The sequence below is a fragment of the Eleginops maclovinus genome, chromosome 9, assembly GCF_036324505.1.
Source record: "Eleginops maclovinus isolate JMC-PN-2008 ecotype Puerto Natales chromosome 9, JC_Emac_rtc_rv5, whole genome shotgun sequence".
In the NCBI taxonomy this organism is placed as follows: domain Eukaryota; kingdom Metazoa; phylum Chordata; class Actinopteri; order Perciformes; family Eleginopidae; genus Eleginops; species Eleginops maclovinus.
The window spans coordinates 16113467-16139500 of NC_086357.1; the positions used below are offsets into that span (position 1 = coordinate 16113467).

Here is a 26034-nt window from a genome sequence, read left to right on the forward strand (position 1 = left end):
AGGTAGAAAGTGCTGAGTCAAAGTGTTGCATTTGCTGCTGTCTGTTCCCTATGCCTTTTTCAAAGTAGTTGTAAAAAGCAGTTGTCCTTCCCAGGCTTTCCGTGGTAGTGCTGGTGGTGGGACTGTGATGGCTGGACTGACAGGCAGTAAGACAGAGTGCGGGTCAACCTCGCCATCTGTCCCTGCTCTTTACAAAGCTGTGTGATTGACAGGGGTACAGATACTCCCCTAACCTCCAGCCCAAGCACAATCTAACCACAGTCTGCTTCACAAGAAGTTGCACAACACTAATTGCCATGGTAGCATGTTTATATTCTTTCTTGTACATTGAACCATATAATCAGATTTTGTCACTTCAAACAAGCATATTGGAAATGCAGAAATGACATGCCATTTTAGAATGAGTGCAGAATGCTACCAACCGAAACATTATGTATTAGAGAAAAATGCCAAGTGGTGTACATATAGCATCACTACATCAATAATGTCCATGTCTATTCCTTCTTGAGGTCAATAGTAAGATACTAGCACAAATATCTACACATTAAAATAAACCTTCCCCACTCAAACATGGAACAATTAAAATCTTAGAAACTCTGGGTAGTTCAGCAAAGTAACTTGATACTGCCAGCTGATGAGCTTTGACCCACTTTCAGAGGCAAATTACAAGGATTTACTCCATTTTCAATTAATTCCCTGAAAAAAGAAGCCTGACAAAGATGACCACCCTTGATGAAGAGAGGGTTTGTTATCAACAGTGCCAACAGAGTTTTCCCCTGTGTGTTCAAGTGTGTGAGCTCCTCTGTCAGTGAGTCTTTGTATGTCAATGCACCAGTTCTGGCTTGGCTCTTTCTCTTTCCCAGACACACATACAGGATTAATCAAAAAGCTGCCAGGACAAAAGGGACCTTAGATAGGAGCCTTGAAAAAGTGGCCTTGAAAAAGCAAAGGTTGCAGGCTCGTATTATATGATACTGAATGATCAGTACCAAAGCAAGTAAGAATTATATTCGGAAACCTGAAAGGGCACAAAATGGAACTAATTTATCTTGCCTGCTGCTGGCTGAGAGTCTTGTCTGAGTTCAAAAAGAAAATAATAAAATTGAGATTTGTAAATGGACTGCATTTATAAAGTGCCTTTTTACTTTACTGGACAAAGCTTTTTGTAATTGGTCTTAAATTCACACAAGCACACCCACATTGATAGACTGATGGTGGTGGAGCTGCCATGCAAGGTGCTGGCCTACCGGTCGGAGGCAGTTTGGGGTTCAGTGTTTGCTCAAAGACACTTCCTGATGCAAACAATAGGAGTAGGGGATCAAGTTTGTGATTAAAGGACGACCCGCTTTACCAACTTTCTATCATGCTGAATGTATAGTGTAAATACTATTGTTCAGCACACACGTTCCTTCAAAACACAAATCCTTAAAATAAGCTCTCATGTTTTACTTTTAAACTTTTGAAAGGGCCCAAGATAGCTCAATTATCACTCAGTTGTGAAGTTTCTCAAATGGCAGCAGTTATGTTGTTGTGTAGGTGTTTTTTAAATGGTATATACTATCTAATTTTTGGAAATGAGACTTCTCAAACCACACAGCAAATGTTTCACAGTGAACCCTGCCAATTACACGGAGGAGTTTTGGAGCCTTTTTCTAACACCCTGGTCTGCCAGTCTTTCCCTCCTCCGCCTCCTCCTCGATCACTTAGAATAATCTCATTCCCCCCAACCGCATCCCACTTCCAGGATGAATATAAAACGCTCTTCCACAACTCTCCCAGCCGTCCTTCAAAAACGTATTTCCCCCCCACTCCTGTGGTAATATTTAAAGGGCGTTCAAGCCTCTGGCCAGTCAGTTCAATGCTTGTCAGACACTATTGGCAGAAGGCCATAAACTGATGTCACCCCTTTTACCCATCCTTAAAGTCTCTCCACCATCACAATCTGACACACACATATACACACCACATCCCCCACCAACTGTCCCTTTATTGTAAATGACTGTCTCACATCCCCTGGCTCACCTCCCTTCCTCCAGCTTTCAACAGTGACCTGTTCTGTGTCCTATAATTAAATGCCTCTCCATATATGATATGCAGACCCTTCTAAGACAAGGTGATTGCTATCATAGACAGTGCCACCTGTAACCTTTGGCCAGTACGATCCCTGGCAGCCAGTCCTACAGACAAGGAGGGGCAGAAAATAAAAACAAGTGCCCTCTTTGTGTGTCTGTGTGTGTGTGGGATTCAGCCTGCCAACTTGTGGAGTCACAGTATGGCGAGGTTGCACAGGAGACAGATAGTGTGGTACCCCACTGTGGTAAACAAAATGGCTGTTCAATAAAGTCCGCATTTAGGAGGTCAGCTTGCCGTCCAAACCTCCCAGCTGCCAATCCGTTTGCCCCCGCTACACGACCCTGATGCTCGCTGCTGTGCAGTCAACCTCAGTCGAGGTGGATTTCAGCTAAAAGCCTCACAGCCCTAGGAGTTTATTGGAAGGACAGTGCAGGCTCATAACGCTGAGAGTAAACCCATTTCCCGCCGATCGAACTCTGGGCAACACCTGGAGATAAACAATAGGTGGAGGATTCAATGGGCTTCGGGTAATTTGGTCTCAAATGTTTTTGTAAACCTCTAGTTCCTTTTAGGCTGTAGTCAGACAGGCTATCATTTTTCCAAAAGCTATGAAGGCTGCCTGAACATTGATCAGACAACATAAAAAAACACTGATGATTCAGAACCTTTGAAAACACAATTTTGAGTTTTGGACTCACTCATTAGAGCGACCCTTAGAATGCTATACTTTAATGCCAACAATCAGGCAAGAAAGGTTGGCAACTTATCACACTGGTGATTCAAAGTTCTTTAAAGCAAAATCTCTTTTTAAAATGCAAAAAAACGGGAACTTGAAAGGCTCATAAAATCCCTGAGAAGGTTATGGTACTCCCAGGGGGATAGCAGATGGCCAACTCACGGTGTCTCTGAGGTGTCAAGCACCATTTCTGGGCCTCGAACTTTGGGAACAGTTGAGGGCAAAGGCCCATGGGAAAGCTACTCCAAGGAAAGGTTGCTAGGGCAGGGTGTTCTGCAATCTCTTAATGAGGTCACACTGGCGCAGTTCTCTGTACCTATGCAAACAACTTCCACTTCAGGCAAAAAAAGGTTGCTCATGCGTTGCCTAACTGAAAGTATATTTCTTATTAAATGTGCTCTGAAGTTTATTCTGTCGGTACAAACGTTTGAATATCAGTTGTTTGATTCCATTGTTCTCTGATCATTTTCTTCGAAAGACCAAATGCGTGAGAATGGAGACTCTAAATTAGATCTAGCCTTTCCCCGGGATCTGATTTCTGTTCCAAATATGTCAAATATGCAAGGGCAAGGAAATGGTCACATCTGTTTGACTCTGACCCATGCAGACTTACACTACCAGTTGCATTTACTGCTGTAAATATTACAGACACTATCTTGCAACACGTATGAATATGTTTACCTCGGGTAAGCTCCCCTCCTTCCACTGGGGTTTCCCATACAAAGGGTAGTTAGTGACAGGTGTGCCTTGTTTCGAATTCCTTTGACACGGAAGAAGTGGATGGCAACGAAAGAGTAAAGCTACGAGGTAGACACACACTGGAGCATTTACATAATAGTCCTGCAGTTCCATGCAAATTCATGTGATTCCCTACCAAACATCTGCAATGCTAGCATAGTTTAGTATGCATGAGTTCGAGGGGGGAAGGGAAGGAGCGAGAGGAAATGAGGGAGGGGAGAGGGTTGGATTGCGTAAAAGAAAACATAGATGGAAGATTTGAAGGACGACTAGTTTGATCAGGAGGATATATTTAGAAACTAAACACACCCAGATACACTTACACATACACACACACACACACACACACACACACACACACACACACACACACACACACACACACACACACACACACACACACACACACACACACCCTTTATCAAATACTGCCCATATATTTCTCACAATTTACATAGCTTTAAGGCACCACAGGACCGAGTTGGGTTTTCCCTTTTTTTTTTATCTCTCATGGTCTATTTTTCACCAAGATGTAGCCAATATCCTGAAACAGAAAGCTAAAAGGGTGGAATGACTGAGAGATAGAGAGGTTGGGATAGAGAGACTGAGTGAAACCTTACCAATGACACATGGAATCAATACTGTTAGGGTTTCAGCATGGTGAAAAACAGATGGTTGTTATAGACTTGTTTTATAGCCGAGGCGGGGAAGTTTTTTTGTGTCTGTTTTTTGTTTGTCTGTAAATCGCTGCTTCTCACAGACACACCATTTACACACATAAATAAGTTTACTCTATATTATTTATCATTGAAATGCATAATGCACACATAAATGCGATAAAAACATGGTATCAATTGTTCACATGCAAATCAAAACTGCTACACATAAAAAGAACTATACATATTTATGAACACAAAAAACACATGGACTGAATTATTCAAAGAGGCTGAAATAAAGAAGCACAAACAATAATGTAAACACATGCAAATAACATATCACATATGGACACACTGTGACACACTAAAAGGTAATGCATCATACATCTGTGTGTTGTTGGCCTTCTGTAGGGTATGAATCAATAAAAGGCAGTAAACTGTCCGAGGTAAAAGCCTGTTACTCGGGGATGGCGCATAAAAACTTCATCAGTTGAAGGCTGAACATAAACAGCAGCCAGCAGATAGCAGAGTTTAGAGAGGGCCATGAAAAAGGCAGTATTCGCTTTAAAATAAGTATGTTTCTATCAACCTTCACCTGAAAACAGCACAGCAATGACAATTGACTGGAACTAGCTTGTTATCATGACAATCAGCGTAACAAGACAATTAGCTGCTGCGTCTTTGTTTTACAAAATATATTCAGATTGATTCTGATTGATCTGTAGATTTTTTGGGGAAAATATACACAGTACTTCCTCTGAAGAATACATGTGTTTCCTTTAAGTGCAGTTCGGACTGGGATCCATGTTCTTACCCTGATGCTTTCCAGTCATTTGGAATCAGAACAACTGCAGTGCTCAGAGATGTGTAACAAATAAATAGACATTATCTACATGCACAGAATATTCAGTTGTATACCATGATTCCTAAAAGAAAATTGCATGTCTAATGAATATTTATACAAAGTTCTGTACTGGTGCAGAACGTATATGATCACTGCTTACCTTCTTTATGTCTTAAACCCCATCCTCGAAAAGCTTGGCGCTGCAATTGTGTATCAACACTGTTTGAACCAAAACAACCCTACATCATTTTTCACAAACATATTAGGTGTCATGTTCATTTTGGTATCTAGGAACTAATATGTTGGAAATAGGATTTTTCTGATAGAATACCCTTAATTTATTTTTTGCAATTTATGGACATATTTGCCATGACTTCCTCCACACAAGCCATGGGTATATGCATCAGAGGGGGATTTATCAACATCCCTACTAGGCTGCTGCACAAAGTCAAGATGTAGATGTTGTCCAAACAATGCATGAAAACATAATACAGAAAGACCAACTTTTTGGGGGCTTGACAAACAGGAAATGTTATTCTTTTTGAAGTTTTAGACATCAAACACACCGTTTTGATCATCAAACTCAACCTAACTAGAGGGTGTTTTTATGTGTTCGTGTGTGTATATGTGCACGCCATTGCGAAGTGTTCTTACTGTTCACCTCATAAAAGGGATTATTAATGTGGTCCCTCAGGTGATAAGTTGTTGTTTTTCTCCTTGAATATACAACTTAACATCTTTGCAGTGTGTGTGTGTGTGTGTGTGTGTGTGTGTGTGTGTGTGTGTGTGTGTGTGTGTGTGTGTGTGTGTGTGTGTGTGTGTGTGTGTGTGTGTGTGTGTGTGTGTGTGTGTGTGTGTGTGTGTGGGGGGGTGTGTGGTTGGGGGTGGGGCTGTTTCTATAGTGAAGTGTGTAGGAGTTGATGGAAATAGCTTTGCATCTTAAAGTCACATCTCTTTGATACTTACCTTTTCACTCTTTTATTTTTTCTTGTCCCATTGTGGCATGTGTGTAGGTGTACATGTGCACAGTTTCATATCTATTGGTCGTTCTCTCATTTCATGCTTGTGGCGCTAAATCCCATCTCCCATTCCCTTCACTGCCGTTCTCAATCTCAGTAATCAAATGCATTAGTTTCAATATTGCATGGGGAAATGAGCTGAATTTAAAGCTTGACCATGTCAAAGTGAGAGTCCCTGATAGCCAGTGACTGCAACCACTCAGTGGAAATTGTGCTGCCATTTTGGATGTAATTACTGAAGCCTGGTGACTGTTTAATACCTGGAGTGATTGCCAGATATTAAAAGGAAGTTCGAGGTTCAAAATATATTCATTGCCCATCAATGGGAATAACCTGGCATTAATGGATAGACTTTGTCTAGGCTGTTAGTCTGAAACAGAAAATGAGCAGCAGCTATTCCTTTCCATTCCAAAAAACATGCTTAAAACTGTTAAATAAATGGTTAAATGCTTTAATTCAACCCAATGTCAGAAAGGCTAGTGATAATTCTGTCTTGTTCATATGTATGAATTTAAGCAAATACTGAACTCTAGCTTCCCATTTGAGATGCATGCAGTGAAAGTCATTTACTAGATTTCCCCAAGAATTTAGTGAATTGCTGCAGTGCTAGTCATTTTGTCACATTGAACCCGCAAAACATGACCATTAACAGTTTCCTCATGGCTATAGCCTTTACTGTGGAAGCAGCTGAGGTAAATGGTTTATCAATCGATCGGCCTCTCTGCTAGCAAGGCCAGAATTCTAAATACTCTATCTTTCCTCTGCCCCATCCTTCTGGAGGACAGTAATGCATGCTTTAAGCAAAAGATGACAGATTTTCCAATTTGACAGGACGAATATAGTATGTTGTGCCCTCCATATCATGTTTTCTTTTGACTGAAGGACTGCTTTAGCGACGTATTTGCTTCTCTGTTTAGAAAGTGTTTTCGGTTTAAAATATGAATGAAAAATGTTTCTCAATCCCTCAGGGAATAATCAAACATATGTGCACCTTTTATTTTAAACTTCTTTATCTGGTCTGTCCTTGTTTTTTCAACAGTTCAGAAAAGGAAGCACTGAGCTGTTTGAACAGTGTCTATGGTTAAACTGGAGCCCACACTTGGCCTTGGGTTATGTTTTGGGAGGCCGTTCAACATCAATAGCTGTTGTAATTGTGTTGTGAAGTTTGTACAGCAACCAGAGGAGGAGATAGAAAGCCATGCCCTAAGGGTATGGTCATAAATCATAACCTAGGCACTTTGTGAGCAGAGATAGAATAATTCCCTACAGGCATGGCAAGATTCCCCTTACCTCCACCAATGTTTACAGTCTGAACAAAAGGGTTATCATTCAGAGGTCTCCTAGATAATTTGATACTCCCCCAGTCTCTCTATTCATGTTTCTGTATTTCCCTCAGTTCCCACCAATGACATTATACCTGCCCCCAGGCCAGTAAAAAAAGAAAGGGGAAAAAAACAAAGACCCACATGTTGGTCGTGTGTGTATAATATTGTGTTGAAAGAAGAGCAGAACTACTCCCACTCTCTTCTGGCATGGCGTCACCACAAAATACCTATTGTTGATCTATCCCTTTGTGTTCTTGTAAGTGCGCGTGTGTCACGTGTTATCGAATTTCTCTGTTTGTATTTTGTGTGAAAAAAATGGTAGATTTACAGTGTATGTGTGCGTGGGTTTTTGCTGCATGGCTTTGTGGTTTTATTTTAAGTGCGCCTGCTGCTGCATGTGTCAGTCTGTTCCTCTTTGCCCGTTGAAGAGGCTGGTGCTGTTTCTGTGAAGGGTGGGACGCTTGTATATGCCTGCTGTCTGAGGTGCTTGGTTACACTGCAATTAGCTGTGGTGGTCTGCCTCTCACACAAGGCCACAGTCACAAATGTAGCCCAGTTGAGCAGCTGAATATAGTTAACTTTACAAACCTCTGACAATTTAGCTCTTGACTTGGTTGACAAATCCACTCATTCGTTTTAATAAGTTGATTAACCTTTTTTGTCTTTTTGTTGAGATTTTCCCACACGGTTGTTGACCGTGTACTTTCTGCACAGTTTGTACCACTGTACAGTAGTAGCCTATTCACCACCCAGTGTGAAGGTAATTAATCTCACTTCTAGAGAGTCACCCTCACCATTCGTGTGGAGAGTAGCAGCATCACTGTAGCTGAGAGGAGTTCAGTGTCTTGCACAAGGACACTAAAACAGATCAAATGCTGTCACAGGGGCCTTAACCGGTGAACTGTCATCTGGGTCCTCTAAGAAGGAACAGTTTACCGATTGATTGCTGACACAGACTTTGCTTTAGTCAAGACATTGACAGACTCATTAAATTCATGTCATGGATCCCGCTCACTTCTCTCTTTCTTTGTCTCTTTATTCATATCTTTTAATTAAAGAGTATGGAACCTCTTGGTGGTGTCTTTGTGCTGCACCAGACATATAAATGAGAGAAAAGTAGCGTGTGTGCGTGTGTTTGGTGGAAAGCGTACCCAGTCCTTCTGTTTAGCTTGGGGGATTAATGGCAATTTGACTAAAACAAAGAGACGATGCCTGGAATATCATTGGGTGCCTGTGCAATTACAAGGGAAGAGATAAGCGAATAACGTCAAGATCCTGTGATTAAGAAAAAAAAACTAGAAAACATTGACTCCCCTGCTAATTTAGGAGTTTCAAAGGACCCTGTTTGAGAGATTAATTGATTTCAGGGTGTGGGGTATGTGAGACTTCAACCCTTTTTACACAGAGATCCTTCAAAAACACCATGAGTTCCATAATTACTCTTTAAAACAGACATTGGTTCTGTCACTACCTTCACGGCAACTGTGCAACTCTCTCCCTCCAGCAAGGTGAAATAACGACGCAACAGTCCAACCTCGAACAGTTGTGTGAAAGAGCCCCTATTGCCTTCCTTCCATTTATGTGTCGTCAGCAGCAGTGAGATGTTGTGGAAAGCGCAGCAGAATTGCCTATTCTGTTTTATCAAAAGACACATGTCATGTGAATGTGGGTGGAACCTTCACATTTTCACTGCAAGGGGCTCCAGTTAAAAGCATCCTGTCAAATGCTCAATTGTAACATTCATATTTTTGCACCATTATATTGTTTCCCCAATGGGACGATCCAATTATTTTATTGCAGCACCTTCCTGGGACAGCATGTTCCTGATTTGTGAACACAATGTATAACTGTATGTCTGTGTTTTGAATTATGATCAAAGATATTGGTGTAAATGTTAACCAACTTGGGTAAAACATTTCCATTTCAATCGGGTCTAATGTTTATCATCTCTTGTCTCCTTTTTACAGAGTGCCAAACCGTACTGCGTGAAGACCCCAACCTTCCCTGCGCAGCTCGGCTCTCCAGCCAGATCAAAGATCAGTCCCATCCCACCCCTCCCTGCCCCCCCACCCCTTTCCCTACTGGAGCCAAGATGGCCACAAGCGGTGCCCCTCGCCTCTCCTTGCCACTCCTGCTGCCTGTCACCACTCTGCTGCTATCACTGCTGCTCACCGGCTCCCACGCCTCATGTAAGTACCATGACACTGAGGAGCCATACTACTACTGATAACCTGTCATTGGCGAATATGGCAAACCAAACATTGATGAACAATTTCTGCGTTTTTGTTACTGTTCTTTCGAGTTAGCTTTAGGTCAGCATGTAAAGGCTTGTATTTTATTACTATCCGAAATTGTATCTCATCTCGGAAAGGCTGTTTTCATATTCAACAGGCATGTTTTTGTGTAGGAGATCTTCTTATGCCTCAGTCAAACAAAATAAGAATGTCACCACAAGCTCAAGATCTAATTTTGACTTGTAATAGTAAGTGCCTATTTACATCTAAATTAGTATTTGTATCGCACTTTTGAGCATGTAGGGCCTTTATGAGTTTGCTGAAAGGACAGGAAATGATTACGTGACACTTTCAAAAAGACTCCACATGAGATTTCTAGCTAACAGGTGTTTCTGCGATACTAATCAGCCCCAATTTGGCTTTTCTTTTTTTTTACATCACTGGTTTCTCAACAATATTTGCCATTTAGACACTTTGCCTGTCTGTATAAATTGTCCTCCATATCTCCCCATGTTAATACCAGAGGAACGTCAGTAGTCTCTTATCCCACCCTGTCAACTCCTGCTTAGGATTTGTTCTGCACCATTTCCCCGTTAAGATAGGCTTAGAGCAGCATTAAAGAGACAAAACAAAGAGGAGGCGCTGTAGAGAAACGGCACAAGAGTGATGGCGATTGCCTCCCTTAGGTTTCATTGTTTGTAAGCCCTGTGTGCCTGGGTAAGTGGGATGAAATATGTATGTATGACGTTGTGAATTGTCTGCTGTAGATCAGTTTGAGCCTGTGTGTTGAAGTGTGTCAGCGACATGTTTATGCAACATGTAAATCGATTGTTGGCTTTGTATTGTATGTGCCTATGGAATGGTGGGACTATGAAATTGTTTTATTTTGATTGGATCTAATCTTTTGTCTTTATCTTACTGTGTGTCTCTCTCAGTACAACAATATTTAAGGGAAAATAAGATTAAAGCACTCAATAAATATAAAATATCATCTTAAACGATAATAAACAGTGCAGCACTGGCTCACCTGGTAAAGCCTCCTTACAAAGTAAGGCTATAAGTCATCACCTTTCTCTAATCCTTTATCTTCGAGGATGTTCAATTAAAAGGAAAACAGCCCAAAAAATCTTCTTTAAAAAATATGTTTTGACCTTTCACAAGATAAGCAGATATACAGACTTAAAAAGAAGGCAAAACTAGATTTAAAAAAAAAAAAATTAAGTGTAGCGTAAGCAAACATACAGAAATACTAGATTATTTAATACAATAAAACATCAGCACAGCATTTAAATATCAATTCAGAATTTGAATTTCAAATACAAAATTAGAGGTTCAACTCTTTGGTACACCCCTAACACATGGAGAGAGATTCCAAAGAAATACAGAGGGAAAGATTAATAATCTGCTCGGAAATTAGTCCTGCCTAATTTTCTGTATTTCTTTGGAAACCTGTGAGATAAAAAGCTTTTCTTCACCTTGTTTCCTCACTCTGTCTTTTATTTGTCTGAGTTCCGAGAACTCAGCGAGTGTGTTCTTGAGGTTCAAGATAACATGAGGGGGACTTGATTTCTATCATGTTGCAACAGAGCTGTCTGCTCTTGATTGGATGGTGGTTTGAGTGTTTGGTAGTATAATTTGAGTGTCTTTCAGCTCAGCTGGCTGAAAACATCTGAAATTGCACTCAGACAGATGTCAAACAGATGTCTTTGTCTTCTTCCTTTTTGTCTTGTATGCCTCTCACATCAGGGTCACACACTCATTTTCAGAGTAAGATGAAAGCAGAGGTGCAAAAGCTCCTTCTCTCAACATGTTGTCTATGAAGATGTTTTTTTTTTTTTTTTGCAGTTCTAATTAAAGTCCATATTTTCCATTCATTTGCCACTGTAAAAGGATGCAGGTTTTTTCGTCTTCTTCAACTTATTCACAGCCTCTGTTTGCTCACCCTGGTTTAAATAACATTAAGTGCAGTCTGCTTCATCTTTTGTGGAGATTAGCTTTACTTTTCTCTCTCTCTTTCTCTCTCTCTCTCTCTCTCTCTCTCTCTCTCTCTCTCTCTTTCTTTCTCTCTCTCTCTGACAAACAAATACACAACAGCAGGGCTCCCTCCCCATCTGTCAGTATCTGCCAGTCTTTGTCTGTCCTGCCTGTGGATATGATCGCTGCTTTTGTCGAGCTCTCCCAATCTGTGTCTCTGTCTCTTACTCATGTTCACACATGTTTTTGTTTTTGTCTATTTCATTTTTCGCTTCTTCTCTTTTCGGGGCCTTACAACATAGCCCTACAATTATATCTGGAAATATGCACACACTCAGAGACTACTTTAGTTTTTGCTCCTTCTGATTGTCTTTCACACACACACACACACACACACACACACACACACACACACACACACACACACACACACACACACACACACACACACACACACACACACACACACACACACACACACACACACACACACACAGTGGTGCAGTTGTCCAATTATATTCACTCCCACCTGGTGGACTGAGAGGATAGGGAGGGGGGTCAAAGACACCATCCCCCACCTTTTTTAAACAAGTTCTCTTTCTCACTTACACAAACCCACACACACACACACACACACACACACACACACACACACACACACACACACACACACACACACACACACACACACACGCGCACTTTTGTAGAAAAGACCAGCTGAAAGCATGATGTCATCTCCTTCTCTCACCCTCTCTCTCCCTGCCTTCCATCCCTTCTATTTAAACTCATAAATCACAGTGAGAAGGAGACATTTTTAATCAAAATAGAAAGAAAGATAGTCCAATAAATTCTGCCACCCCAACCGTAATAATGCTTGGCTCCCTGTTTATGTGTGTATGCTTATGTTTGGATAGCATTTGTATGCTGGCGCATAACACTAATGTGTAGGGTGTCACCTGAGCTTTTTTCATAGGTGTCTATAGCAGATTGAGCAGGATGATTATCTTTGTTGTAGCACCGCTATAAAACTAGATGGCAGTGTAGTGCATTCATTTTAAGTGAACAAATCTAAATTAAATGTGAACATGTACAATTCATATCTTTTTTTATTGTGTGTTTGGATCTTTTAGCTTATAGGCCTGTCAACTAAGACTCCATACATGACAGTCATTTAAATAAACAATAAAGATAAGGAACAAACAAGCAAGCTATCAACATATGTGGCATCCATGTTTTTTTCTTTTGCACCAAAGAATTTGTAGGCAAACAAGTATCTTTTGTTTTTGAATAAAACATGATCAAAGAATTGTACTGTCATTGAACTAAATAGCTTTTATTTTCATCATATTTAAAGAATTTATGCAAAATCACAACCCAGGGTGCTTTTTAATCAAGATTAAAGGGGACAAACAGATCAAAACATAACACTGAAAGTTCTAAGAGTAAAATCTATTAACCAGCATATTAGATAATACTGTTTAAAATAACTGAAACAAACACAGCTCTGAAAAGATCTATTTTGTTTTCAATTTCAGACACCTAACTTATTTGTCTTTATATGTTTTTAGGGGGGCTGATTATAATTTCTTGGCAAATATTCAAAGTGCAGATGATTACTCAAGTTGTTAGATGTATGTATACCATTTTGTAATATTCATTGTTTGAGTTATGAGTACAGTTCACTGCGCTTAAACAAAAGGGAGTCAATGGATGAAAGTCCAATGTCTTTCCCTGATTTTACCCCTAATGCCTGATGTTTTGATAAGCCAGTCATCAAGTCAGTTTAAACTTGATTAGGCTTACATTTGTTCAATATCTAGTATAAGTGGTTCTATCTTAAAATAGTTGTTTGTTTTTGGAAGTGAAACCAAAGTTATTTGTCAGCATTCTTTCTTGCTTATCACCTCCTCCTCACTTCTGACTTCTCATTTCTTTTGGCCTTTTTGAGTCCTCAACAGAAAGATTCTTGGCAAACTACTCCTAATAGTAATTGGCCAGAACTCACAGCGATGGGGTTAGGGTGTTCAATTATTTATATTCCTTTGAAGTTGGCAATTGAAAAAAAAATAAAAATGAAAAGCCGTTATTTTCTTGTTCTTGTTCCCTACGTCTCTGTGTCTCTGTTTCTCTCTCCTTGTTTTTCTCTATTGCTCTCTGTCTTTCCTTCTCCCTCCCTCACTCCTTATCTTTTCCCGTCAAATTATATTTGAGCCAACACTATCAAGTTAATTCTGTCAAATTCAATTTTATGTGCACCCTGTTGTTGCATGCTTGGCCCCATGCTATCTCTATACACTGTTTTTCTCTGAAATGAGAAGAAAACAAGTTAATTTTTAATTAAGTTACAGGCAAAATCCCTGCCTCAAGTAGACTGTTGGCAGTGTCTACTTTCTGAGAGTTGTTTTAGGTTGAATTCTCAGAGCTGTACACTTACAGATGGCAGAGGGAAACAATTTGCTTGAGTAGTGCTTTGGAAAGACCTAAACAATTGGGTATTCATTCGCCATGAAGTAAACAGTGTGCTTTTAATTGAATAAAATAGTTCCATGTATGAGCATTTATAATTTTAAACATTCCCAAGAATTTACAAAACCCTAAATAACAACGCAGCTGTACAGTAGTCCATATGACTCTATACAAAGAGTATAAGGACACCATATACTCAAATTGGTTCCGAAAGATAACATAGAATGGCGATAGTATCAGGAAAGAAATGGGCATTGTAAGTTATTAAAATGTACCTTTTTAAAAGCAACGGTTTGGTCAGCAGAATGGATCAAATAGCTGTCCTTCTAATGTGCTGCTGCAGCGTTTGTGGTACTTATATCTCTTCTTTTTTGCCTTCTTCGCGCTTTCTCAGTTTCTTTTCAGCAACATGCTCCAGTAGTTTGAGCGATGTTATATGAACTCAGTTTGACAGAACAATAGGAGTGATTGAAGTGCGCGAAGACACTATCCATCAGTTTTTTTTACCTTCAACATAGAGGTATTCAACACATCACCAAGGTGGCTTTCAACACTGTAATGCCTTCAATGCTTTGATGAACAATTCATATCTTCAAAGGTTTCTGAAGACCACAAAAGAAAGATATTCATTATGTTGGTGTTGGTCCAATCATTTTTCATTCCTCTTTTCTCAGACTGCACAGGTGTCCTTAATTCACTTGGCTTGGAGAATGTAGGTTAAAAAAAAGCAATATTTGTTTTTGTTTATTTTATTCTTAGTGGAGCGCAAGAAGACTGTCTGATCTCTATTTGTTTTGTCTTGTCCTTTGTTTCCAACCTATAACAATTCAAGCAATTGGGGCTTCCCTCTTCATTTAATGAATGAACAAGTGTCAATTGCCTCACGTTAGTCTCTAAATGACACAGAATTGTTCCAATTCCACCTCCTCGGAGTGTGCTCTGTGATTTGAAATCAGACACACTTAAATTTAATTTCCCTTCCCTCTCGCTGAGGAATTGAGCCTATTTATTTCCTGTTGGCGGAAGGATATTTAGTGTGTATTACTTTTTTCTTTAGCCTTCAACAAAGGTTTCAATGGGACCAATTTGTGCATATTACAAGTTTGCCACTCTTTTTAGAAATGCAGCTTCGCTGTGACAGCAGTGTAGCTCGGCAAAGTTTTTCACCTCTGGGTACAAACACAGCAGAACTTATTTTATACTGGGTTTCCACATCCTGCCACAAGTCCCTAATGGACTGAGAAGCCTGAGCCCTGCGAGTTTGCTTGGAGTGAAGTCGACATAGATGGCACACTACATGATGCAATGGGGAATGGTTTGCACAAAAACGTCACATCTTTACTCATTGCATGTACCACTGAGCCCCTCAATCTCTGTTTTCTCAAAACAAGTTAAAATCATTTTCAAGAGGTGTAACATAATTTCATTTCTTGGCTGTGAAAATCAATTTCTTTGAGAATTGTCTTGAAAGATGTGATAATAATTGAAAATGGGCCCTTTTGACACGCAGTAATAAAATGCAATTTCTTCAATAAAGTTGAATTATATTTCAACAGCCAAAAATAATCCTGCCTTTTTATTAAATTGTTGCAAGGAAAATGATCATTTTAGGACATTTTTTAACGTTACAATATGAAACATTTTCTACTGTGGGAACTGCCTGTACAGTCCAGGCGGCACAGAGTCACTTTATGAATCTTTACTACGACAACTGCATGGCACCTCAGATGCCCCAAGAGCAAATCACAATTAGCCTTTCTTCCTTTTATTTTAATTGGAAAGCAACTGTTTCATTAACCCTTACCCTCACTAAGCCAAGGTAAGGGATACTGACTCAAACACGCTCTGTGGAATATGGGTACAGCTTAGATTAGTGTAGACAGTACTTGACTGCTTTTTTAAAAACTTTTTTCAATCATGCATTTAAGCTGTACCAGGAAATCAGCACAAACACAGTATTACAAGTTATGTGTTGTGCTATTTTTGATGGTTGTTTTATAGTAGATGCTGCACATCTGTCCATAGTTAGTGCTATATTAGCTAATACATGCAAATGGACTGCCCTCTTACAAAAAGAGGTAAATATGATAACATATAAGATACCACATTGTTGACTGTGTTGCTAGCCCTGTTGTTCATTTTCCAAGTTGGCATATGTTTATACTGCTCAATTATCCATCTTTACTCACAATTGTCCATCAGAAATTGGTGACAGATTGACCAACCTTTCTTCTCACTCCTTTCTCTCTTTTGCGCCTGGTTCAAGTTTTTGCAGTCTTTGTTGGCAGTGATTGCGTGTGAAAACCTCCAGACGAGACAAAGCAAGACGCTTTAGAGTAAAGGCTTGGTTTCCATAGAGATGGCACTTGCCCAGGCAGCCTGTTAGAATTGGTCTTGATTGATGGGGCTTGGTTTGCTGAGGGCTGGAGGGTGTGTGTGATTGGGAGAGTGTGCCTGTTTGTTTGTACGTGTGTGTGTGTGTGTGTGCGTGCGTGCATGCGTGCGTGTGTGCATTTGTGTGTGTGTCAATAATGGCTGGTAGGGTTTTTTATCAGGTTCAGAATGGACTGACAGGCAGTTTAGCAGCATACTGAGTCTTTTTGGATAGCTGTTAGGCAGATACTGCAAGCTGGTTCAATCTCCTCACCTTAGAGGTCCTTGTGGGTGTAGATCAGCAACATCTGTCTGCACTGTTAGTCTATTTGACTTGCTGTTTTACTTGTGACCTGGTGTATTGCCTTAAAAACTTTAGAATTGTCCCAAAATATATCATATTAAAAGCATTATTAACTATAAAAAAATGATTAGACTTAACATGAAATATAAATGTGTGCTCCCTTGTTAGCAATATATCTATTCCTAGTTGTTGGCTGTTTTCCTTACCCTAGCAGTCAGACATGACAGAACCCGTGTGTGTCATGTGTCTGCTGTTTGTAATATGAAAATTAAATTTAATCTCAGCAAGGATTAAGTAGTAAATTAATTTTAAATCAGTAACACACAGTCGTTCATGTTGTTCTCCATACTAAAAAAAGACAGAAAATTCTATTAGTTAGTTGGCAAAGGAAGAGGTCTATACTAGAGATAAAGTAGTGGGACAAAAATATAGAAAAAAACAATAGGTTATACACTTTAAACAAGATGCTCTTATCCAGAGCAGCTACGAGTATGACAGTCAAATATAAAGTACATTTATGTCATTTTCATCTGCATACTTACCCTGCTGCACCCTCTTTCTATTTTGCCACATGAGTGGCAGGAGAAATTGAAATGAGTTTGCTCTTAGGAGTATCACTTATAGTACCAATTTTACTTTTCAGACATTGCGGGAAAAAATGTTTTCTATGTGCTGTAAAGATACCTATTTGTAGCAAGATAGATAGTGCCCTTTTCCCCAATTCTCAGCCTTTCTCTGCAAATCACTGAATGGATGTGCGTCATTTTGTCTCCCACTTTGCTAATTCAGCGGATAATGGCTACAATTTATGACCCAAGAAGCTTTTTCTCCATCAATTATTGTATTAGTCATAAAGCCTGGGCCCTCCCCCCTCTTACACCCCCTCCAAATGAAAACAGAAAATAAGTGTAAATGGAACCGTCTCATATTCACATACCCACCTCCCACTCTCTGCCACTCTATAATCACAGTGCTGGTGTATCCTTTCTTATCGGGTCCAACAGCAGCAGCGGCCAGTAGCAGGTGTTAGCTGTACTAGCTAAAAAAACGTCTGTGTGCACAGTGTGAGTTTGTTTCCCCTCCTGCTAGATGGTCGCGTTTGTGTTGATCTGTTCTATTCTCAGGGCCTTGTGAAGATAGCTGGCCCCCATTGCTGGCTATTTTAGCTCAGGCCATGCCCCCCCTGCCAGGCAGATAAAGACGGGTCTTGTGTGCTTATCTGGGCAGTGCCGTACCTCGGTCTGTTTGAGGGAAGCTCAGCGAATAGAGAGAGACTTCGGTGGAAGGGACAAATGGCCACTGCGGGTGCAATGTCCTTTCAATGTCATCTCTGGTAACAGTACACGCAGCCTTTGGAGACTTTTATATACGGTACCTTACAGCAAAAGAAAGTGAATACATTTGTAGAATAGGTGTCTACAGGAATCAAACCTCAAAAGCTCTGGGCCTTGGGTAACTCGGATATATGTGCATAGAAATCAGAGTGCATTCTAATCGTTTTTCCACATTAAATGAATGTCCTTGAATTACTATACAAAAAAGTTGTCCAACAGGCTACTGTAACTTAGCAGACTTAAATGTAATGCCAATGAATCCTTAAAAAAAAGTGCAAGCAAGCCTTACTTAACAGAATATAAACTACAGTGCTGTCACAAAGTGGCTTTACAACACCAAATGTCTAGGGAGGGAGTGGTTTACTAGATGAAGCTCTCAAAAAGGAAGCATCAGGTTTCATTAGGAATGTAGTTCTATCATTTTAGTACAACAGCACTTTCCACCACTGCACTAAGATAAAGGGGCTACCCTGCTATACGGTGAAGCTCAGAATAGGAGATAGCAGGAAATGACATTTAAGATGAAATAGATTTGTTATAATATGTTTAAAGATGCTGCACAAAGCACCTATCAAGGGTGAGTCCTTATTACAGGAAAGCCACATGTTTGACCCCTCACAAAAGGAGAGATTTTGTCAACATTTGGTGTCTATGATGTAGATTCTGAATAAGCATATTATCTTTCAATAATGTAGTGTGGTCTATGCCATCCTTCATTGGAATTTGAGGCTGTTTAATCCTCAACATCACTCAACCTTTTCTACCCTGCAATTACTGTTACTGGCTTCAGATCCAAGGTTCAAATTCCATAAGAAAGAAAGGCTTAAAGTCAATGGTGACTGGCAGCAGAAGCCCAGAGGCACACAGCTGAGGAAAATTGAAAAGAAGGTTAATTATGCTCATTAGAGTTCACACAATCACACACTGCATACCTGTAGTGATTGCTCTATAGAAGAAATTCATTGGCCCAAAGCCATTGTCTCTACCCTTTACCACACCTGGGTTCATTGGAAGTAAAATCGTTCTGATGATGTTTATTTTAAAAATACACACAACTACATTCTACAGCAGCATTTCCTCTGATTTTGTCTGTTGCCTCACAGCATGTTTTTATGTGGTGATAAGTGCATAGTATACTGTAAAATAAATATTTTGTGAAGAGGATAACAATTTCTAATTCAATGTGACAGTGGCATGTAAGAATCCTTCACTATTAGGAGAGGGAGGAAATTGATGCAGAAGAAAGAATACAAACCAGGAACCATTTTTATTGTTTATTTGTTGATTTGTATATTATTGTCCGGCCCGCCTTCACAATGCCTTGCCTTGTCCTTAAACCTCCTGTCACTTCCTCTCCTGCCCTAGCTTTCTCCTCCCCACCCACCTCATCACCTCCTCCTGCACACCCCTTTCTAACAACCCCTACTTTGTCAAGAGGTTTCATTTCAACCATCCTTCTAGCTCACTAGCTTTTTGAAAAAAAAAATTCAAACGTAAACTATATATTCAATACATTATGAGGAAAACCTGAGTCTGTCTAGAGTTATACACAGACTGACATGTAGACTGGAACATGTATTGTACTGTACATCTCTTTCATCCTGTGAAGCAAGAAACAGTAGAGGAAGAAGGCGACTGGGTGGAAATGTGGAATGGTCCAGGGTAAAACTAATAAAAGTGCGCTGGCCTTGTGCAGAACCACTGCCACAGGCCTGCTCTTTGTAAATCCCTCCTCTGTCTCGACAGAAGGCACATTGTAAGAGGAGGTCAAATGCAGAGGAACTGTGTTGTGTAAAGCTGTGTTATTGGGTTTCAGAATGGAAATTGAGATTGTAAAAAGCCAAAAGGGATTATTGTATGTAGCAGAAAAATAACGATCTACTACTTCATGCTAATGGAAGCTGCACTGCTCATATCCTCCCACAACCTTCAAAATATCTACTTCTGTGAAGTTTAATGTGATTTATTTAGGCCTTTCTTTCTTTGAGTAGATGAGTCATGTTTATGATTGCAATTTCAACAGGTGGAGAACTTTCAATGCTTCAATTATAGACTTGTTTTGCAGGTTGATCATTTCTTATGTGTTATTTCTTTTTTCTTGTGTGTTCATTCCATTTTGGACTGGGCAAAATTTGAGTTAAGTTTAGAGAAAACAACTGGAAAGAGCAGCTTCTCCTATTGGCACTACAAACCATCATCAACTGGCCTCTCCTAAATATTTTCCTTAATTGGCTAATAATTGGCTAGTTATCATGAGATTTCAATATGTTATAATAATAACAGAAGAGTGTAAGGTTGCGAGAGTAAGAGTAAGATTTGATGAGGGATTCAACATTTTTCAAGGATTTAACAATCAATACACTTTCATTTGACCATCAGAAGGCCAGGAATCAATATTTTCAACATTAAAATGATTTCTCGCAACATCGTCCTTAATACTTCTTTTAAAGTCGAAGGGTTTCATCCTTGCCCCGTGGCTGATATATTCAGCTCAGCATGTTATCTGTCAATGTCCAACAGTCACAGCCTGTCAGAATGATGTTTTTATCATCATGGTAATTTATTAACCATATAATCAAATTAACACTTTAATTCTCAAGCCTTACAATACTGTGTTCACTGTCGGAATTACAACTTTGATCCTGGCAGTTTATTGTATAAGGCTCTGCTGCTGTTAGCTACATATGCCCCAAATTATCAAGGAAAAAGACCAAAAAAGAGGCAATAATCAGAGTAAGATATGAGTAGATCTGCTCATCAACAGGTGAGCAACGCTGGCTGCTCACTATAGTTTTTAGTTTGAATCATTTGACCATGGACAGCATAGTGAGCATATTCCTGTTTTCTGCGATTCTATTGCATTTGCAGACATTTAAGCTTGTTCAACTCAAGGTAAAGTGTGTCTCACACTGGCACATACTTGTAAGCAGGGCAGGAACACATGTTGTTGTTTGTTGTAATGTGCACTCATCCTTTAGAGAGCCTGTTCTGGAAAAAAATCTAGCAGTTTGAGGAAAGTGTGAAAACATACCAACAACCGGTGAAACCAGTTAATGTATCTGACATGGCGTCTTTATTTGCGTCAGAAGATATTTTGGTTGTCATTTTAGGGCGATACACTTTAGCATTACACTCACTGTTTTTTTTTCTTTTATTCAAAGGTTTTCTTTTTCTTGCTCTCTTTAAAATAGTGACTCTCTCTCCTCACCCGATAATGAATGCATGAACTCTCCTTCATATGTGTTTACCAGTGCCTGGAGACTGGTGTCTGCCCCTGGTCCCTTAATTATTAATTTGACGTTATGCGCTGGCCGTTTGATCATCTCCACATATCTGTATGATTCAGATTTAACGAGTTCCTCTGGAGACTCTGTTTTCTTTCTCTCTTTTTCTATCAGGCTTTTTTGTTTTTAACCTTCTGCAACCAAGACATGGGTTGAAATTCTAAGCACCGCAAGTTCTCTCAAAAATATGGTTGGAAAAACGGATTGTGTCAATGACATACTCTATTAACTAGCAAAATCACTTTTGAACACTGTCAAATGTCAAATTAGAGCAAAACCCCTCTTTCACTGCCTGTTCTTTCTAATGCCCCTTCTTTAAGGGTTTATTGTACTGGTCTTATCCAGATTCGATTTTCCCTATGGAGAGATCTTTGAGTTCCTAATCATCAGCATCTTAGCACAACATTAGCATATCAATTCACAGTGCTGTGATTGATTTACACACAGACTAACACCGCACTGAAATCAAGGTTCTGAAAGAGGGAAAGCACACTTCTTCAATTCAAACCAAGTGTGCATTGCTGGGGATGATTGAGGATGACAACGTGGCCAAAAGTTTAAAACCACTGCTCTCACAGACACAGAGACATGTTCAATGGCCAAATCCCTAGTATCCCACAGTTAGGACTCTGATTTGCTGTTGAAGGATAGGGAGCAATCTGACTGTTTGTCTATCTATTCCAACTGTCTATCTAGGTATTTATATTGTGTCTCTTCAAAACTCAAACTGGGTATCTCCCAGTATTTATTGTATTCCAAGACTTTGCTCTGCTTCAATTCAGTGTGTGTGGGTGTGTGGTACAGAGTGTGAATAAGGTAAAAAAGGGGTTGTGGCGTTATAGAGACATGAGTGTGTTGAAAATAGGCATTTGTTGTGTGTCGTTTCAGAAATGTAATCCCAATTAATTTCTCTTATGTGCTAATGTATTTTTCTCTTTCTCCCTTCCACTGTCTCTCTTTGCCTTGTCACCTCCAGTATCGCCACGGTTCACTAAAGTTCCCGTAGACCAGATTGGCGTCTCAGGGGGCGTGGTCTCCTTTGTGTGCCAGGCAACGGGGGACCCCAAACCAAGGGTTAGCTGGAACAAGAAAGGCAAGAAGGTCAACTCCCAGCGTATAGAGGTGAGTCAAGGACCCCTGTTGCACTACATCAGTGGAGTCACATGCAATGCTACACAAGTGTATACAATGAAGATTTTATTTCTCACTATTTTAAACCCTTATTAGCACATGATTTTCGAAAGCTGCCCTCTACCACTTTCACACAGGCACAGTCTTCTGTTTCGGTTAAGGTTCCCACACATTGAGTTGTCTTAGAATTCATATAAAAGGGTGTTTTTTTAAAGGGCTTTCTTTATAGTTATCACATAGAGTTTTAGACAAGAACTGCCAATTTTCCATGGACATAATTCCCTAACCTCTGAGCGATGTGCAGGTTCACCAATGGTTACAGTCGCTCAGTATGGCAATGAAGAGCCCTCTCATTCATCCCTCTCTGTCCTCTTTGCGATTCACTGACTCTGTCTTCGTTGTCACATTTTATACAGGACTGGTTATTTTTCTGCATAGTGCCCTGTCTGTGTGAATGCGTCTGTCTGTGCGTTATTCATGATGTTTGTTGTTCAGTTCTCGGCAGGCTTCCCAGATGGCATATCTAAAAGTCTTGATTGATACTCAGTGTCTCTTAATTAAGAAGTTGCTTTCGTTAACGACTGCGGTGCACAGAGATAGACATGCACATGCTGAAGCATAGAGACAACCACATGGGAGGGGGCTAAAAAGCAAAAAATGACAACATCAACAGTGGGAGAAGCAGAATCTCAATGGAGGACAAAATAAAAAGACTCATTGTGTTTGTTCGTTCTCTGCTTCTGCATGCTAAGTGGGAAACAAAACCAAGGGCGTGATGGAGCCTGCCAGAACGGACGCTTCTCTTCCTTCGTTTAGCATGAAATTAAAAATGTGTAAAGGGGTTTTGAAGTAGTTTTGATTTTTTCCCCCTGCTCTGCCCTGTCGACAGCTGCTTTGATATCGATCATGATGCCATGCTCTGCAGTGTTTTTAGCCTAATTAGTGGCTCAGCCCCGAGATGTGCAGCAGTGGAGCAGCAGGGCGGCTGAAGATTTGTACTTGTATCTCAAAGTCATGCTTTGCTCAGAGATCTCAGTAGTGAAGCCTTCGTCGGGATGATGTAAGCTCCTGTGAAGAATGATAGATGTTGGAAAGAAGGTTTGCTTTGAGGCTGTCTGACAGGATGACCATCATCGAAAACAAGTCATCCATTTAAAATTAGAGCAGAACAGATTAGGCAAATGACTGGCTATATGTATTAATAGGAAGGGCTAATTGGTTCAGAATTACCACCATTTAAATTCTAGTTGGTTGATCACTTAAGTCTTATGGTCCTGCTCCGTTGCTGCAGGACTTGTGGCTGTTGATATGGTTTCCAGGAAGATCAAACTTGTTTTCAGTTTTATTAATTACTATGCGTTGACAAAAAAATGATATAGTACTTTATTCCTAATTTAAAATTAGGTTTGAGTAAAGATAATATGCCTTGTGTTGTCACTGTGATTGGCATTTAACATTTTAGATTTTGACACATTATATCTCTATCAATCAAACATAAAGGATGTTCATAATTTATGTATCTCTTCTATAATATGATCGTTTTTAAAAGAGAGTTTTGTTATGACTACAGTTTTCTTCCACTCAGTGTTCTTAGCCGCGATCTGAGTGTAGTCTGAAATTGTTTTTGAAAAGCGCTTTCAACAAGGTTCAAAACAACGGCTTGAAAGAGAACAAAGGGCATAATTGCAGATGAAACAAGAAATGAAAACATGAAAAAGGAGCACAGCACACGCAGAGATATCAGGCTGTGATTGTATGTGTCTGTGTGTGTTTCCTTCCAGTTCATTATATATAAGGGCCACATACTCACTTCTATATCTCTTATAAAACTGACTACTTCATTTTCCCGGTTACAAATAAAAATAAATAAATACAATAACACCAAAACTCATCTTTCAGTATTGTTATGGGTATCCCACATCGTTCTAACCTAACCTTTTATGTACTTTATTCCACAGACCATTGAGTTTGACGAGGGTGCCGGCGCAGTACTCAGAATCCAGCCTCTCAGAGCGCCGCGTGATGAAAACATCTATGAATGCGTTGCTGAGAACAGCGAGGGCGAGATAACTGTCAATGCCAAGCTGTCCATCATCCGAGGTGAGTCCTGCATTATGAAAAAGTGTGCAGAGGGCGTAACTACAATATAAATCTTTAAAGTGGATGTCCGCAAGCTCCTCAGGTTTTTTGTGAGGACATCTTGCCTTGGAGTTTTCGTATTGCACTTGCCAGTGAGAAAGGGCTGTGCTTTGCATAAGCAAGGGGGGTTCTTCTATTTGTCTGGAAAGCCATTTTGGCTTCAACTCTAAAGCATTTTCACCATCATCAAGATGTTCCCTTACAACTTACTGATTTTATTAGATGATGGATTTTTAAAAGTATCCAAACATATACATCTGTACCTGACGTTAGTAAAGCATTCATTTCCTGAGCTCTTCATTATATGATACAATAATTACATTAATTATTTCTAAATAAGCCATATTAATATACAGCCCGGAAAAAACCTCTTCAACATTATCATTTTCTCTTGTTATATTATTTATTGGTACCGGTATGTCTTGAGTTAAATCCTTTTTTTTATTGTCTTCTACAAACGCCAATTTTTCTCTGTGGTGGAATTCAACAGACACTGGAATGGTTGCCATACATGTAGAGATAAAGATTTAAGAAAAATGTTGAGTGGTCTCTTCATTTTTTCCAGAGCTGTATGTGCAAACATGTTAGATAACCTGTTAAAGCTTTTGTGCAGCTGCACGACTCAGCTTAAATAACCCATATTCACTGCAGCAGATGGACAGTATGAAAGCTATATATCAAGGATCCATCAATTTGATGAAACTAATCAGCTGTCTATTCATGAACGAGCTGAACATCTATTTACTCGTGATGGAAACCTATAGGATCCCGAAATGAAAAAGATTGATTGGTCATCACACACACATAGTCAGGGCACAGTGGTGGACAGATGTGTCTGCAGACACACTCACACATAAGCAGATGTAAAATAACTAAACAGCTGAACTCTGTGGCCCTTTTATTTATTTGTTCCTATAGGTGCTAGTTTAGATTCAGCAATAGGCATAAAAGGGTTCTTTCCTTGTATGTATTTATATATATATATATATTATTTTTATTTTTTCTTTATTTTTACTGTAGCTTAAACTAGAGGGCATGGATGATGGTATTATAGGCAAGCTTGTGGTCACACACTGCCACTCTTCTCTTTCGTTATACCTGTCTCTGTATGCTTCAGATACACACACACACAGCACGCACGCACGCACACACGCACGCACGCACGCACGCACACACACACACACACACACACACACACACACACACACACTGCCGTCTCTTCTGTTCTCTCCTGCCGCCATCTGCCATGTTTCCAAGGCTGGATGAAGCTGAGCTATTGCTGGCTGGCTGGCAGTACACAAGCCAGGCCTTCCTGGCTGTCAGATCCACAGGCAGGGTGCTGGGAGCTGGGTTGTTGGACCAGGGTTTGGAAGCCTGGCCCAGCATCCTGGGTTAGTTATTGTT

At 39.9% G+C, this 26034-nt stretch overlaps 1 protein-coding gene across 4 annotated transcripts in view; it reads left to right on the top strand.

Annotated features, from left to right (window-relative positions):
- Positions 1-26034, top strand: part of ptprsa (protein tyrosine phosphatase receptor type Sa) — a 208169-nt gene that overhangs the window by 78653 nt on the left and 103482 nt on the right. For all 4 annotated transcript variants that reach the window (XM_063890864.1, XM_063890865.1, XM_063890866.1 and 1 more), the window contains 3 exons: positions 9359-9580; positions 22337-22482; positions 24450-24591. In XM_063890864.1, the coding sequence (XP_063746934.1) occupies positions 9484-9580; positions 22337-22482; positions 24450-24591 (385 nt within the window). In that variant the 5' untranslated portion in view covers positions 9359-9483. The remainder of the gene's footprint in view (positions 1-9358; positions 9581-22336; positions 22483-24449; positions 24592-26034) is intronic.